The sequence below is a fragment of the Mytilus californianus genome, unplaced genomic scaffold (assembly GCF_021869535.1).
Source record: "Mytilus californianus isolate M0D057914Y unplaced genomic scaffold, xbMytCali1.0.p SCAF_36, whole genome shotgun sequence".
Classification (NCBI taxonomy): Eukaryota; Metazoa; Mollusca; class Bivalvia; order Mytilida; family Mytilidae; genus Mytilus; species Mytilus californianus.
Genome location: NW_026262686.1, coordinates 1,780,520 through 1,796,479, shown reverse-complemented (window position 1 = coordinate 1,796,479; position 15,960 = coordinate 1,780,520). Strand labels below are relative to the sequence as shown.

The 15,960-nt window shown below is 36.8% G+C and overlaps 3 protein-coding genes across 3 annotated transcripts; 1 reads left to right on the top strand and 2 right to left on the bottom strand.

The window, feature by feature from the left end:
• Positions 1-3,705: 3,705 nt before the first annotated feature.
• LOC127736733 (uncharacterized) lies at positions 3,706-5,636 on the bottom strand. Its single transcript, XM_052247316.1, has 2 exons — positions 5,357-5,636; positions 3,706-4,680 (listed from the first exon to the last, which is right to left on the bottom strand). Exons 1-2 carry the CDS (start codon positions 5,391-5,393, stop codon positions 3,965-3,967), a joined length of 753 nt encoding a protein of 250 aa, XP_052103276.1. The 5' UTR covers positions 5,394-5,636; the 3' UTR covers positions 3,706-3,964.
• On the top strand, positions 5,475-8,878 carry LOC127736730 (uncharacterized). Its single transcript, XM_052247313.1, has 3 exons — positions 5,475-5,586; positions 7,305-7,598; positions 8,010-8,878. Exons 1-3 carry the CDS (start codon positions 5,475-5,477, stop codon positions 8,876-8,878), a joined length of 1,275 nt encoding a protein of 424 aa, XP_052103273.1.
• A 3,961-nt stretch (positions 8,879-12,839) lies between these two features.
• On the bottom strand, positions 12,840-15,598 carry LOC127736728 (uncharacterized). The gene is made up of 3 exons (XM_052247311.1): positions 15,591-15,598; positions 14,836-15,125; positions 12,840-14,085 (listed from the first exon to the last, which is right to left on the bottom strand). The coding sequence occupies exons 1-3, from the start codon at positions 15,596-15,598 to the stop codon at positions 13,370-13,372; spliced, it is 1,014 nt and encodes a 337-aa protein (XP_052103271.1). The 3' UTR covers positions 12,840-13,369.
• Between the last annotated feature and the right edge of the window lie 362 nt (positions 15,599-15,960).

Here is a 15,960-nt window from a genome sequence, read left to right as displayed (position 1 = left end):
GATTGCCCTTAAATGAGGATTTTTTTTAACCCTCTTTTGTGTTTTGAGCAAAAACTACTGAATATAGAGAGAAACTAAACAGACTTAATGATCAGCAATACAAGATCAACATAACAGAGATTTTTATCATGAATTCTATTCTCGTCTACAATGTTGGAGACTGTCCTTTGTTGAAAATGCACAACAAACACAAAACACACAAACAACACACTGAGATGTAGCATGGTGCTTCGGGACGAACACACAAACAACACACTGAGGTCTAATCTGGTGCACCTGGACGAACACCCAAACAACACACAGAGGTGTAGTCTGGTGCTCCGGGATGAGCACGCAAACAACACACTGAGGTGTAATCTGGTGCTCAGGGACGAAAAAAAGAAACAACACACTGAGGTGTAGTCTGGTGCTCCGGGACGAACACACAAACATCACACTGAGGTGTAGTCTGGTGCTCCGGGACGAACACACAAACATCACACTGAGGTGTAGTCTGGTGCTCCGGGACTAACACACAAACAACATAACAGAAAACCGGCGACTTAGTAACATAGAGTTTAAAAACACACTGAGGTGTAGTCTGGTGCTCCGTGGCGACCATCAAACAGCAGCACAGAAACCAAATTATGAAAACTCGAACCAAAAATCCCTAAAGTGTTGTCTGGTGCTTAAGAACGAACAGGAAACAATTGTACAAAAAAAAATTTAGCAACACGAAATAAACAAACCCTGAGGTGTAGTCTGTTTCTCCAGGACGAACGGACAAACAACAGTAGAAAACACACTAGAGACTGAGCAACACGAACCTAACAAAGCTTTGAAAAATCCTGAGGTGTAGTCTGCTGCTCCGGGACGAACAGACAAACAACAATATAGAAACCAGAGAAACATGAACCCAACAAAACACGCTGGTGTAGTCTGGTGCTGTGGACGAACATGCAAACCACAGTACAGACACTAGAGACTAGCAAAACTAACCCCATAAAAATACTCAGGTGTAGTCTGGTGCTCCGGAACCAACAGACTAAAACAGTACAGAAATCCAAAGACTGAACAAAACAGACCCCACAAAACCCTGATGTGTAGTCTTGTGGTCCGGGAAGAACACACAAACAACGGAAAGAAAACTAGAAACTGAGCAACACGAACCCCACAAAACCCTGTGGTTGAGGCTGGTGCTCGGAATGGTTAGCAGCTCCTGCTCCAGTTGTTACAACAGTCGTATTGTCGTTCATAGTACATTTCCGGTGACGAGTCACCATAAAATAGTGGATTGACAAATGGTCTTGTCTAACTTTAAGATGTATATAAACCGTTAGTACCTGTCACTATTACTTATTATCATAAGACAATAAAATATGCAACTTCAATCTAAATACAATTATTATGGAATGTGAGGTGTACATCTACAATGAATATTTGTTCGCAGCTCTTGAAGTTAAAAGGTTTTTAATTGATTTAATTACCGATAAAGATCTTTCATTTTCCGATCGTAATACTTGTTCTTTCAAGGTAATTATCCTCGATATACCAAATGACTGCTGTGATGACTTTGACAATAATTGTTCTTGATAAACGAAATATCAGCCGTGATAATTTTCATGGCTGTTCTCGATATACCAAATGACAGCCGTGATTACTTTAGATAACTACTCTCGATATACCACATGACAGCCGTGATTTCTCTTAAAACAACAGCCGTGATTATTTTCATGGAAATTGTTCTCGATATACCAAATGACAGTCGTAATAACTTTCACGATAATCCATCTCGATATACCAAATGACAGCCGTGAATACCCTCAAGATAATTGTTCTCGATAATCCAAATGACAGCCGTGATTACTTTAACGATACTTGTTCTCGATATACCAAATGACAGACATGATTACTTTCACGAAAATCCTTCTCGATATAACAAATAACAGGCGTGATTACTTTCAAGGTAATTGTTCTCGATATATCAAATGACAGCCGTGATTACTTTCAAGGAAATTGTTCTCGGTATACCAAATGACAGTCGTAATTACTTTCACGATAATCCATCTCGATATACCAAATGACAGCCGTGAATACTCTCAAGATAATTGTTCTCGATATTCGAAATGACAGCCGTGATTACTTTCACGATACTTGTTCTCGATATACCATATGACAGCTGCAATTACCTTCATGATAATTGTTCTTGATATACCAAATGGCAGCCGTGATTACTTTCACGAAAATCCTTCTCGATATAACAAATAACAGGCGTGATTACTTACAAGGTAATTGTTCTCGATATATCAAATGACAGCCATGATTAGTTTCAAGGTTATTGTTCTCGATATACCAAATGACAGGCATGATTACCTTCATGATAATTGTTCTCCATATATCAAATGACAGCCGTGATTACTTTCAAGATAATTGTTCTCGATAATCCAAATGACAGCCGTGATTACTTTAACGATACTTGTTCTCGATATACCAAATGACAGACATGATTACTTTCATGAAAATCCTTCTCGATATAACAAATAACAGGCGTGATTACTTTCAAGGTAATTGTTCTCGATATATCAAATGACAGCCGTGATTACTTTCATGGAAATTGTTCTCTGTATACCAAATGACAGTCGTAATTACTTTCACGATAATCCATCTCGATATACCAAATGACAGCCGTGAATACTCTCAAAATAATTGTTCTCGATATTCGAAATGACAGCCGTGATTACTTTCACGATACTTGTTCTCGATATACCATATGACAGCTGCGATTACCTTCATGATAATCGTTCTTGATATACCAAATGGCAGCCGTGATTACTTTCACGAAAATCCTTCTCGATATAGCAAATAACAGGCGTGATTACTTACAAGGTAATTGTTCTCGATATATCAAATGACAGCCGTGATTACTTTCAAGGTTATTGTTCTCGATATACCAAATGACAGGCATGATTACCTTCATGATAATTGTTCTCCATATATCAAATGACAGCCGTGATTACTTTCAAGATAATTGTTCTCGATATACCAAATGACAGTCATGATTGTTACCGCCGTAGAGTAGTAGAAAGATACGGATAGCATAGCACTGTAGAAACTCTTTCCCTTTTTGTCACTTGATCCTAAAACTAATGATTTGCGTAAAATGCGTTGCAATATAAATGGCCCAAACAGATAATAATTTCATTTATAATTAGGTTAATATTTGAATAACGATAGAATATTGTATTTTTGTTGTAAATAACGATTCTATAAGGAACTAAGAACTTTTTTATTTTATTTTTTGTAGTTTTAACGTTATCCGCAGTATTTGTATGGAAAAGTTTGAAGATGCGTTGTAACTTTATTGCGATGTATGACATGAAAAACGTTGATGCTGTATTACAAATAAACAGTTTATTTACATTTAGTCATATTTATATTCACGTGGCCATTCCACTGGCACTTCAGTGATTACTATCAAGATAATTGTTCTCGATATACCAAATGACAGCCGTAAATACTTTCAAGGTAATTGTTCTCGATACATGCAAAATGGCAGCCATGAGTACAGTTACGGTAAAAGTTCATATTCTTTACATATTTCAATTACGGCACTATTCATACACGATTGATCGTGTGGTTTAGTCTGAAAACTTAATAAATTCTCGTATTTTTTAATTTTAACCATCAACTATACTGGATCATCTTTCGAAGAAATAAGAACATGTATACTTTTACTGAACAAAATTATTTCATCAATTCTGCATAACAATAGGTTTCTTTGATAAAACAATAGGTGTCTTTATGTTTGAACATTATATAGTTCATGTCATTAACAGTGTCTTCAAAGTTATAGATATAATAGTTCATGTCAATAATATATTTAAAATGTTAATAACTTACAAGAGTTATCAACCTTAAGTATCAAAAGTCAGTATTTTGTTAATAAGGTGGAATTTACGTGTCTTCCACTTTGGTCTCTTTGATATCAATTTTGGTGTGTCTCTCTCTTCCTCCAAGCATCACAATCAAACAAAATGTTCCACTTTGGTCTTTTTGATATAACTTCGTTATTTTCCTCAGCAGCATACTTCTCTATACCAACTAACCTTAAAACGTCTTTGCTTTTGGCAATACCTGGTTGTTCTTGAATCATTTCTAGGTGAGAAAACTTATTTGTTTTATTTCTTTCGGAGGTTTTCTGAAATAGCCATACGCCTTGTGCCGGCCAATGTGCTGTTGCTGCCATTTCATCATAAGCTTCCTTTTTTAACTCAATGTCCTCTGATGTAGTCCATATTGCTGGAACCATACACACAAATACTACGAAGCGCCATCGATCAGAGTTTGGCCGACCTCTCGTTGGAGCAATATTATCGTGTATTGTTCTAGAATCCCATAATACCATTCCTCCCTTTGGAACCGGAATTTTCTTAATTTTACATCCTTTAGATATAAACCAATCGATTTCTTCTTTTGAGAGAATATAAAAATCTTCGCCTGCAGATTTTTCTTTCGCAGTGGGAAAATTTTCATAAAATTCTTTGTGAAACTGAACTGAATTTTCCAGCACTCTAAAGCAGAAATCTGTTTCTGACGTTTCTTCGAGATAGACGGCTCCTTGATATGCATGTAATCCTTCTCTCCAAGAGCCTTGATCAGTGTGTAACCAAAAGTAGTCAGAATTGCAAAAAGAAGATCGACCTGTAAAATATGAGAAAGTACATAATAGTATATCTTTAATGTCAATTCTATGTTTCAAAAGTGGACGAACCATCTTTTCTTCATATAAAATGAGTTTGATGTTAAGCAAATAAACTTTTTGTTTAATTGAAAACTATATTATAATTAATTCATAATATATTAATATACATGTGCCACAGTAAACTAAGCATATAGTTCACCCCCACCTTTTGATTCAATGAACAACATTTTCGGTGTACTGATAATTTTAAAGTGATAATAGATGTTAGTGACGGAATTGCTTCCCTTGAGTAGTAGATACAGCTGTTGAGATTTAGCTCAGTCGATTAGAGCGCTGACTTGTAACAAAGAAGTCTCGGGTTTGATTTCAGATGATTTTCTAATAAAGTTACATTTGGCGCCGAAGTAAAAAACCCATGGTAAAATCAGGATAGAGATGATATCTATCCAGGGTGCGTGCTGTGAGAGTCATATTGATATGATGACTCTTGGGGTGGGGGAAGTGTGACGGGATTTCTTTCTTAAAGGAGTGGATACTTAGCCACCCTAGGGAAGTTCTTAGCTCAGTCGGATAGAGCGCTGTATAGTATCACAGAGGTCACGGTTTCAAGTCCCGGAATTTGATTTGGTGATAAGAACATGTTTTACGCTTACATGTGCAACACAATCTTTTTACCTAGTTCTGGTGGCTCCTCCATTGCTACGCCGTCCATACTACTCAACAAATTCTCTGTCTGCCAAATAGACGCAAAAACTGGTTTGGATTTTAGCCGGACATTCCATGTCGGTTCAGCATGTGCAACCCTGAACTGATGAGTCAACGATTCCTCCCGATAAGGACGTTCATCGCCGAATCTGCTGAGCCATTCCTTGTATTGTGTTATGTACTGGTTACATTCCTCAGGGGTAAGGATGTCGGTAACAATACTGTAGCCTTTGCTTTCAAGCTCTAATACCACGCGTTGTCTGACATAAAATGAAAATTAAGATGAGTCATTATACTTTTTAATGTAGACAAGTTCCGTCTCTTCCTAATTAGATTGACATTTTTGTCCTCCATTTATTCCTTACCTCAGCCTTTCAGGATTTATATATTGTTTTTTTAGTGACAGTTACGTTAGAGACTGCGGGTGCATGTAACATTAATCCTAGAGACAGAGTTACAAAATTTAGGGTGGCAGAAAGGCTAGAGACTAATGGTGCACGTGACATTAAGCTCAGAGACCGAGGGTAACAGTTCGGTTGGAGACTTAGGGTTATTGTTAGGTAAGAGATTTGAAGTAACAGTTATGTTAGAGACTGAGGGTTAAAGTAGGTTAGAGAAAAATGGTTACAGTTAAGTTTTTAGAGACTTAATATCCCAGTTAGGTTATAGACGTTCCTTGCCAAATCATAAATATTACATGAACTCCACAATTCGATTTCAGGATATTCTTAAATCGACTTCAGGATGTCTTGAAATCGAATAATGGATATCCAGAAATCGGATTTTGGAAGTCCTGAAATTGAATTATACAGGTCATGAAATGTTTCAGGATGTCCTTAAATCAAATTGTGGAGGTCATGAAATATTTCAGGATATCATTAAATCGAATTGTGCAGGTCATGAAATATTTCATGATATCTTTAAATCGAATTGTGGAGGTCATGAAATATTTCAGGATATCTTTAAATCGAATTCGGGAGGTCATGAAATATTTCAGGATATCCTGAGATCGCAATACGAAGGTCCATAATGATTTATGGATATCTTGAACTCGAATTATGGAGGTACTGAAATATTTCATGATCTCCTTTAAAACAATAATTTTGACTTAATCCGCGCCTCATAAAAAAACTGTACTATCGGAGCAACTAAAGAACGTTAAATATCTACCCACCTATCCATGTAGCTAGTGTTCAAAAGATGTATGACTATTACGTGATAACTCTATCATCGGTAAGTATATTTGTTTACAGGGGTTACACATAGGTTACACATGTTAAAGATAAATATTGTTAGTGGTCTCGTGTAACACGTTTTAGTTATCTGCAATATTTATATACAGCTAAAGAGATAATACCTACACATGTATTTGATATTATAATTTAGTTTAACCACAGCTTGGAAGATACTAGTAACTGATAACCAACAATCACCACCAGCCTAATGTACTAACGAAAGGTACATACAATAACACCAGTCTATCATACTAACGATAGGTACATACAATAAAACCAGTCTAATATAATAACGAAAAGTACATACAACAAAACCAGTCTAATGTACTAACGAAAGGTACAGACAATAAAACCAGCCTGATGTACTAACGAAAGGTACATACAATAAACCAGCCTGGTGTACTAACGAAAGGGACATACAATAAAACGGTACCCGCCTAGAAAAGAAACGTAGTTTCTTAACTTCTATCAAAGAACTTATCATTAACTTTTGTAATACAATACATGAAAATAGTGAAATGACTATATTTGGAGAGTAAAAAGTTCTTTGGATGTTTTAGATAAATTACATGCTTTTGATGGTCCTTTTGATTCTGTTGACAGTTTTGACAATCTAATACAACCAACCTACATCCAGTAACACAACCAACCTACACCCAGAAACACAACCAATCTACACCCAGAAACACAACCAACCTACACCCAGAAACACAATCAACCTACACCCAGAAACACAATCAACCTACATCCAATAACACAACCAACCCACACCAGAAACACAATCAACCTACACCCAGAAACACAACCAACCCACACCAGAAACACAAACAACCTACACCCAGAAACACAACCAACAATCACCAAAAATACAACCAACGTACATCCAGTAACACAACAAACCCACACCCAGAAAAACAACCAGCCTACAACAGAAACACAACCAACCTACACCCAAAAACATAAACAACCTACATCCAGTAACACAACCAACCTACACCCAGAAACACAACCAACCTACATCCAGAAACACAACCAACCTACACCCAGAAACACAAACAACCTACAACAGAAACACAACCAACCTACAACAGAAACACAACCAACCTACACCCAGAAACACAACCAACCTAAACCCAGAAACACAATCAACCTACACCCAGAAACACAACCAACCTACACAAAGAAACACAATCAACCTTCACCCATAAACACATCCAACCAATACCTAGATTCCTGACCAAACTACACCCAGAAACACAACCAACCTACACCCAGAAACACAACCAACCTACACCCAGAAACACAACCAGCCTATACCCAGAAACACAATCAACCTACACCCAGAAACACAACCAACCTACACCACAAACACAACCATCGTACACCAGAACACAACCAATCTACACCCAGAAACACAAACAACCTACACCAATACACAAACAACCTACATCCTGTAATACAACCCACCTACTCCCAGAAACACATCCAACCTACACCCAGAAACACAACCAACCTACAACCAGAAACACAATCAACCTTCACCCATAAACACATCCAACCAATACCTAGATTCCTGACCAAACTACACCCAGAAACACAACCAACCTACACCCAGAAACACAACCAGCCTATACCCAGAAACACAATCAACCTACACCCAGAAACACAACCAACCTACACCACAAACACAACCATCGTACACCAGAACACAACCAACCTACACCCAGAAACTCAAACAACCAACACCAATACACAACCAACCTACACCCAGAAACACAACCCACCTACTCCCAGAAACACATCCAACCTACACCTAGAAACACAACTAACCTACACCCAGAAACACAACCAACGTACACCCAGAAACAAAACCAACCTACACCCAGAAACACAACCAACCTACACCCAGAAACACAACCATTCTACACCCAGAAACACAAACAACCTACACCCAGAAACACAACCAACCTACACCAGAAACACAACCATTGTACACCCAGAAACACAACCGACCTACACCCAGAAACACAACCAACCTACACCCAGAAACACAACCGACCTACACAAAGAAACACAACCAACATACACCCAGAAACGCAACCAACTTACACCCAGAAACACATCCAACCTACACCTTGAAACACAATCAACCTACACCACAAACACAACCAGCATACACCCAGACACACAACCAGCCTACACCCAGAAACACAAACAACCTACACCCAGAAACACAACCAACCTACGCCCTGAATAACAACCAGCATACAAACAGAAACACAACCAACCTACACCACAATACAATCAACCTACACAAGAACACAAACAACGTTCACCCAAAAACACAAGAAACAACCAACCTACACCCAGAAAAACAACCAACCTACACCCAGAAACACAACCAACGTACACCCAGTAACACAACCACCTACATCCAGAAACACAAACAACATGACAGAAAACCGGCGATTGAGTAACATGAAGTCCATAAACACACTGAGGTGTAGTCTGGTGCTCCGGGACGACCAGACAAACAACAGTACATAAAGCAGAGAAACATGAAACCAACAAAACCCTGAGGTGTAGTCTGGTGCTCCGGGACGAACAAACAAACAACAGTAGAAAACACTAGAGACTGAGCAACATAAACCTAACAAAGCATTGAAAAATCCTGAAGTGTAGTCTGGTGCTCCGGGACGAACAACAGTCAAGAAATGAAAGAAACACGAACCCAACAAAACCCGGAGGTGTAGTCTGGTGCTCCGGGACTACCAGACAAACAACAGTACATAAAGCAGAGAAACATGAAACCAACAAAACCCTGAAGTGTAGTCTGGTGCTCCGGGACGAACAAACAAACAACTGTACAGAACAAAAGAAACATGAACCCGACAAAATCCGGAGGTGTAGTCTGGTGCTCCGGGATGAACAGACAAACCACAGTACAGACACAGAGACTGAACATTACGAACTCCATAAAACGCTGAGGTGTAGTCTGGTGCTCCGGAACGAACAGACTACAACAGTACAGAAACATAAAGACTTGGCAAAAAATTGACCCCACAAAACCCTGATGTATAGTCTTGTGCTCCGGGAAGAACAGACAAACAACGGAAAGAAAACAAGAAACTGAGCAACGCGAACCCCACAAAACCCTGTTGTGTAGTCTGGTGCTCCGGAGAGTAAGTAGCCCCTGTTTCAGTTGTTACGACAGTCGTGTTATTCGTTCATAACACATTTCCGGTGACGAATCACCATAAAATAGTGAATTGGTAAATGGTCTTGTCTAACTTTAAGATCTATATAAACTGTTAGTACGTGTCACTATTATAACTAAGATCTATATAAACTGTTAGTACGTGTCACTATTATAACTAAGATCTATATAAACTGTTAGTACGTGTCACTATTATAACTAAGATCTATATAAACTGTTAGTACGTGTCACTATTATAACTAAGATCTATATAAACTGTTAGTACGTGTCACTATTATAACTAAGATCTATATAAACTGTTAGTACGTGTCACTATTATAACTAAGATCTATATAAACTGTTAGTACGTGTCACTATTATAACCATAAGACTATAAAATATGCATTTTCAATCTTAATACAAACATTATGGAATGTGAGGTGTACATCTACAATAGATATAAAAAGATGTGGTATTAGTGCCGATGAAACAATGTAAATTTGTTAACAAATCTTGAAGTTAAAAGGTTTTTAATTGCTTTAACGATCCGATAAGTTCTTTCATTTCCCGATCTAAATACTTGTTCTTTCAAGACAATTGTTCTCGATATACCAAATGACAACCGTGATTACGTTCATGGTAATTGTTCTCGATATACAAAATATCAACATTCATGGATGTTCTCGATATATCAAATGACAGCCCTGTTTACTTTCAAGATAATTGTTCTCGATATACCAAATGACAGCCGTGATAACTTTCATGATAATTGTTCTCGATATAACAAAATAACAGCCGTGATTGCTTTTAATGTAATTGTTTTCGATATACCAAATGACAGCCTTGATAACTCTCAAGATAATTCTTCTTGATATTCCAAATGACAGCTGTCATTACTTTCATGGAAATTGTTCTTGATATACCAAAATGACAGCCGTGATTACTTTCAGTTTATAACAAATGACAGCCGTGATTACTTTCATGGTAATTGTACTCGATATACCAAATGACAGCCGTGATTACTTTCACGATAACAGTTTTCGATATACTAAATTACAGCCGTGATAACTTTCATGATAATTGTTCTCTATGTACCAAATGACAGCCGTCATTACTTTCAAGGTAATTGTTCTCGATATACAAAATATCAACATTCATGGATGTTCTCGATATATCAAATGACAGCCCTGTTTACTTTCAAGATAATTGTTCTCGATATACCAAATGACAGCCGTGATAACTTTCATGATAATTGTTCTCGATATAACAAAATAACAGCCGTGATTGCTTTTAATGTAATTGTTTTCGATATACCAAATGACAGCCTTGATAACTCTCAAGATAATTCTTCTTGATATTCCAAATGACAGCTGTCATTACTTTCATGGAAATTGTTCTTGATATACCAAAATGACAGCCGTGATTACTTTCAGGTTATAACAAATGACAGCCGTGATTACTTTCATGGTAATTGTACTCGATATACCAAATGACAGCCGTGATTACTTTCACGATAACAGTTCTCGATATACTAAATTACAGCCGTGATAACTTTCATGATAATTGTTCTCTATGTACCAAATGACAGCCGTAATTACTTTCAAGGTAATTGTTTTCGATATACCAACTGACAGTCGTGATTACTCTCAAGATAGTTGTTCTTGATATTCCAAATGCCAGCCGTGATTACTTTCATGGAAATTGTTCTCGATATACCAAACGACAGCCGTGATTACTTTCATTGTAATTGTTCTCGATATACCAAATGACAGGCGTGATTATTTTCACAATAATTGTTCTCGATATACCAAATGACAGGCGTGATTATTTTCACAATAATTGTTCTCGATATACCAAACGACAGCCGTGATTACTTTCATTGTAATTGTTCTCGATATACCAAATGACAGGCGTGATTATTTTCACAATAATTGTTCTCGATATACCAAATGACAGCCGTGATTACTTTCACGATAATAGTTCTTGATATACTAAATGACTGTCGTGGTTACTTCCATTGTAATTGTTCTCGATATACGAAATGACGGGCGTGATTACTTTCACAATAATTGTTCTCGATATACCGAATGACAGCCGTGATTACTTTCACGATAATAGTTTTCGATATACCAAATGACTGCCGTGATTACTTTCATTGTAATTGTTCTCGATATACCAAATAACAGTCGTGATTACTTTCACAATAATTGTTCTCGATATTCCAAATGACAGCCGTGATTACTTTCACGATAATCCTTTTCAAAACAACAAATGACAGCCTTTATTGATTTCATGATAATCCTTCTCGAAATAACAAATGACAGTCGTGATTACTTTCAAGGTGATTGGTCTTTATATACCAAATGACAGCCGTAATTACTTTCACAATAGTTGTTGTCGATATACCAAATGACAGCCGTGATTACTTTCACGATATTTGCTCTCGATATATCAAATGACAACTGTGAATGCTTTCAAGATAGTTGTTCTCGATATACCAAATGACAGCCTTGATTACTTTCATGATAATAGTTCTCGATATACTAAATGACAGCCGTGATTACTTTCAGGATAATTGTTCTCGATAAACCAAATGACAGTCGTGATTGTTACCGCCGGAGAGTAGGAGAAAGGTACGGATAGCATAGCACTGTAGAATCTCTTTCGTATCTTTCACTTTTTGTTACTTGATTCAGAAACTAATGATGTGCGTAAATTGCGTTGCAATATCAACGGCCCAAAGAGGTTATAATTTCTTGTATAATTAGGTTGATATTTGAGTAACAATAGAATATTGTATTTTGTTGTAATTAACGATTCTATAAGGAACTAAGAACTGTTTACTTTTATTTTTTGTAGTTTTCAGGTTGTTAACAGTATTTGTATGGAAAAGTTTGAAAATGCGTTGTAATTTTATTGCGATGTATGCCATGAAACGTTGATGCTGTATTACAAATAAAGAGTTTATTTACATTTAGTCATATGTATATTCAAACGGCCATTCCACTGGCACTTCAGTGATTACTATCAAGATAAATGTTCTCGATATACCAAATGACAGCCGTGATTACTTTCAAGGTAATTGTTCTCGATATGCAAAATGGCAGCCATGAATACAGTTACGGTAAAAAGTTCATATATATCTTTACATATTTCAATTACGGCACTATTTATACACGATTGATCGTGTGGTCTAGCCTGAAAACTTAGTAAATTCTCGTTTTTTGACAATTTTAACTATTAACCATACTGAATCATCTTTCGAAGAAAAAAGAACATTTATACTTTTACTGAATAAAATTATTTCATCAATTATGCATAAATAAGTCATTAACAATAGGTTTCTTTGATAAAACAATAGGTGTCTTTATGTTTGAACATTATATAGTTCATGTCAACAGCAGTGTTTTCAAGTTATAGATATTATAGTTCATGTAAACAATATATTTAAAATGTCAATAACTTACAAGAGTTATCAACCTTAAGTATCAAAAGTCAGTATTTTCTTAATGAAGTGGAATTTACGTGTCTTCCATTTTGGTCTCTTAGATATCAATTTCGGTGTGTCTCTCTCTTCCTCCATGCATCGGAATCAAACAAAATGTTCCACTTTGGTCTTTTTGATATAACTTCTTTATTTTCCTCAACAGCATACTTCTCTATACCAACTAACCTTAAAACATCTTTTCTTTTGGCAATATCTGGTTGTTCTTGAATCATTTCTAGGTGAGAAAACTTATTTGTTTTATTTCTTTCGGAGGTTTTCGGAAATAGGCATACGCCTTGTGCCGGCCAATGTGCTGTTGCTGCCATTTTATCATAAGCTTCTTTTTTTATTTCAATGTCCTCTGATGTAGTCCATTTTGCTGGAACCATGCACACCAATACTACGAATCGCCATCTATCGGAGTTTGGCCGACCTCTCGTCGGAGCAATATTATCGTGTATTGTTCTAGAATCCCATAATACCATTCCTCCCTTTGGAACCGGAATTTTCTTAATTTCACATCCTTTAGATATAAACCAATCGATTTCTTCTTTTGAGAGAATATAAAAATCTTCGCCTGCAGATTTTTCTTTCGCAGTGGGAAAATTTTCATAAAATTCTTTGTGAAACTGAACTGAATTTTCCAACACCCTTAAGCAGAAATCTGATTCTGACGTTTCTTCGAGATAGACAGCTCCTTGATAGGCATGCAATCCTTCTCTCCAAGAGCCTTGATCAGTGTGTAACCAAAAGTAGTCATAATTGCCAAAAGCAGAGCGACCTGTAAAATATAAGAAAGTACATATATCTTTATGTCAATTCTATAAGAAAGTGCATATATTATTATGTCAATTCTATAAGAAAGTACATATATCTTAATGTTAATTCTATCTTTCAAAAGTGAACGAACCATCTTTTCTTCATATAAAATGAATTTGAATGTTAAGCAAATAAACTTTTTGTTTAATTGAAAACTATATTATAATTAATTCATAATAATTATATATTAATACATATGTGCCACAGTAAACTAAGCATATAGTTCATCCCCACCTTTTGATTCAATGAACAACATTTACGGTGTACTGATAATTTTATTTTTGAGAATAGATGTGTGTGACGGAAGTGCTTCCCTTGAGTAGTAGATACAGCGGTTGAGCTTTAGCTCGGTCGATTAGAGCGCTGATTTGTAACAAAGAAGTCTCGGGTTTGATTTCAGGTGATTTTCTAATAAAGTTACATTTGGCACCGAAGTAAAAAAAATCCATGGTAAAATCAGAATAGAGATGATATCTATCCAGGTTGCATGCTGTGAGAGTCATAATGATATGATGACTCTTGGGGTGTGGGAAATGTGACGGGATTTTTTATTTAGAGGATTGGATACTTAGCCACCCTATGGAGGTTCCTAGCTCAGTCTGATAGAGCGCTGTCTAGTATCACAAAGTTCACGGTTTCAAGTCCCGGAAGAGATTATTTAATTTTCTGTTCAGAAACATGTTCTACGCTTACATGTACAAAATCTGTTTACCTAGTTCTGGTGGCTCCTCCATTGCCACGCCGTCCATACTGCTTAACAAATTCTCTGTCTTCCAAATAGACGCAAAAATTGGTCTGGATTTGAGCCGGACATTCCATGTCGGTTCAGCATGTGCAACCCTGAACTGATGAGTCAACGATTTATCACGATAAGGACGTTCATCGCCGAATCTGCTGAGCCATTCCTTGTATTGCGTTATGTACTGGTTACATTCCTCATGGGTAAGGATATCGGTAACAATACTGTAGCCTTTGCTTTCAAGCTCTGACAACACTCGTTTTCTGACATAAAATTAGAATTAAGATGAGTCATTATACTTTTAAATGTGGATAGGTTCTGTATCTTCATAATTAGATTGACAGTTTTGGCCTCCTACATTTATACCTTACCTCAGCTTTTCAGGATTCATCTTTTATTTTTCTAGTGACAGTTACGTTAGAGACTGTGTGTGCATGTGACATTAAGATTAGAAACTAAGGGTTACAATTCGGTTAGAGACTTACGGTTAAGGAAAGGCTAGAGACTTAGGGTGCACGTGAGATTAAGCTTAGAGACCGAGGGTTACAGATCGGTTACAGACTGAGGATTACAATAAGTTAGAGACTGAGGGTTACAGTTAGGTTAGCCTCAGTTTACCCTCAGTCTCTAGCTTACCATAACACTCAGAATAACTATCTATAACCCTCCATATCTAACCAAACTACAACCCTCAGACTATGTTCTAACTGTAACCCTCAGTCTCTTACCTAGCCATAACCCTCAGGTTTTAACCGAACTGTAACGCTCAGTCGCTAACCTAAATGTAACCCTTAATATCTGACCAATTTGTAACCCTCAGTCTCTAACCTTACCATAACTCGCAGGTTATAACATAACTATAACCCTCAGTCCTAAATCTAAATGTAACCCTCAGTTTCTAACCTATATGATACCCTCAGTCTCTAACCTATCTGTAACCATAAGTCTCTAACCCTCAATATCTATTCTAAAAATAAGCATCAATATCTAACTTAACTGTAACCTTAAATCTCTAACCTAACTATATCACTCAATATCTAACCTAACTGTAACCCTCAATATATTACCCTACTGTAACCCCCAGTCTCTGACCTAACT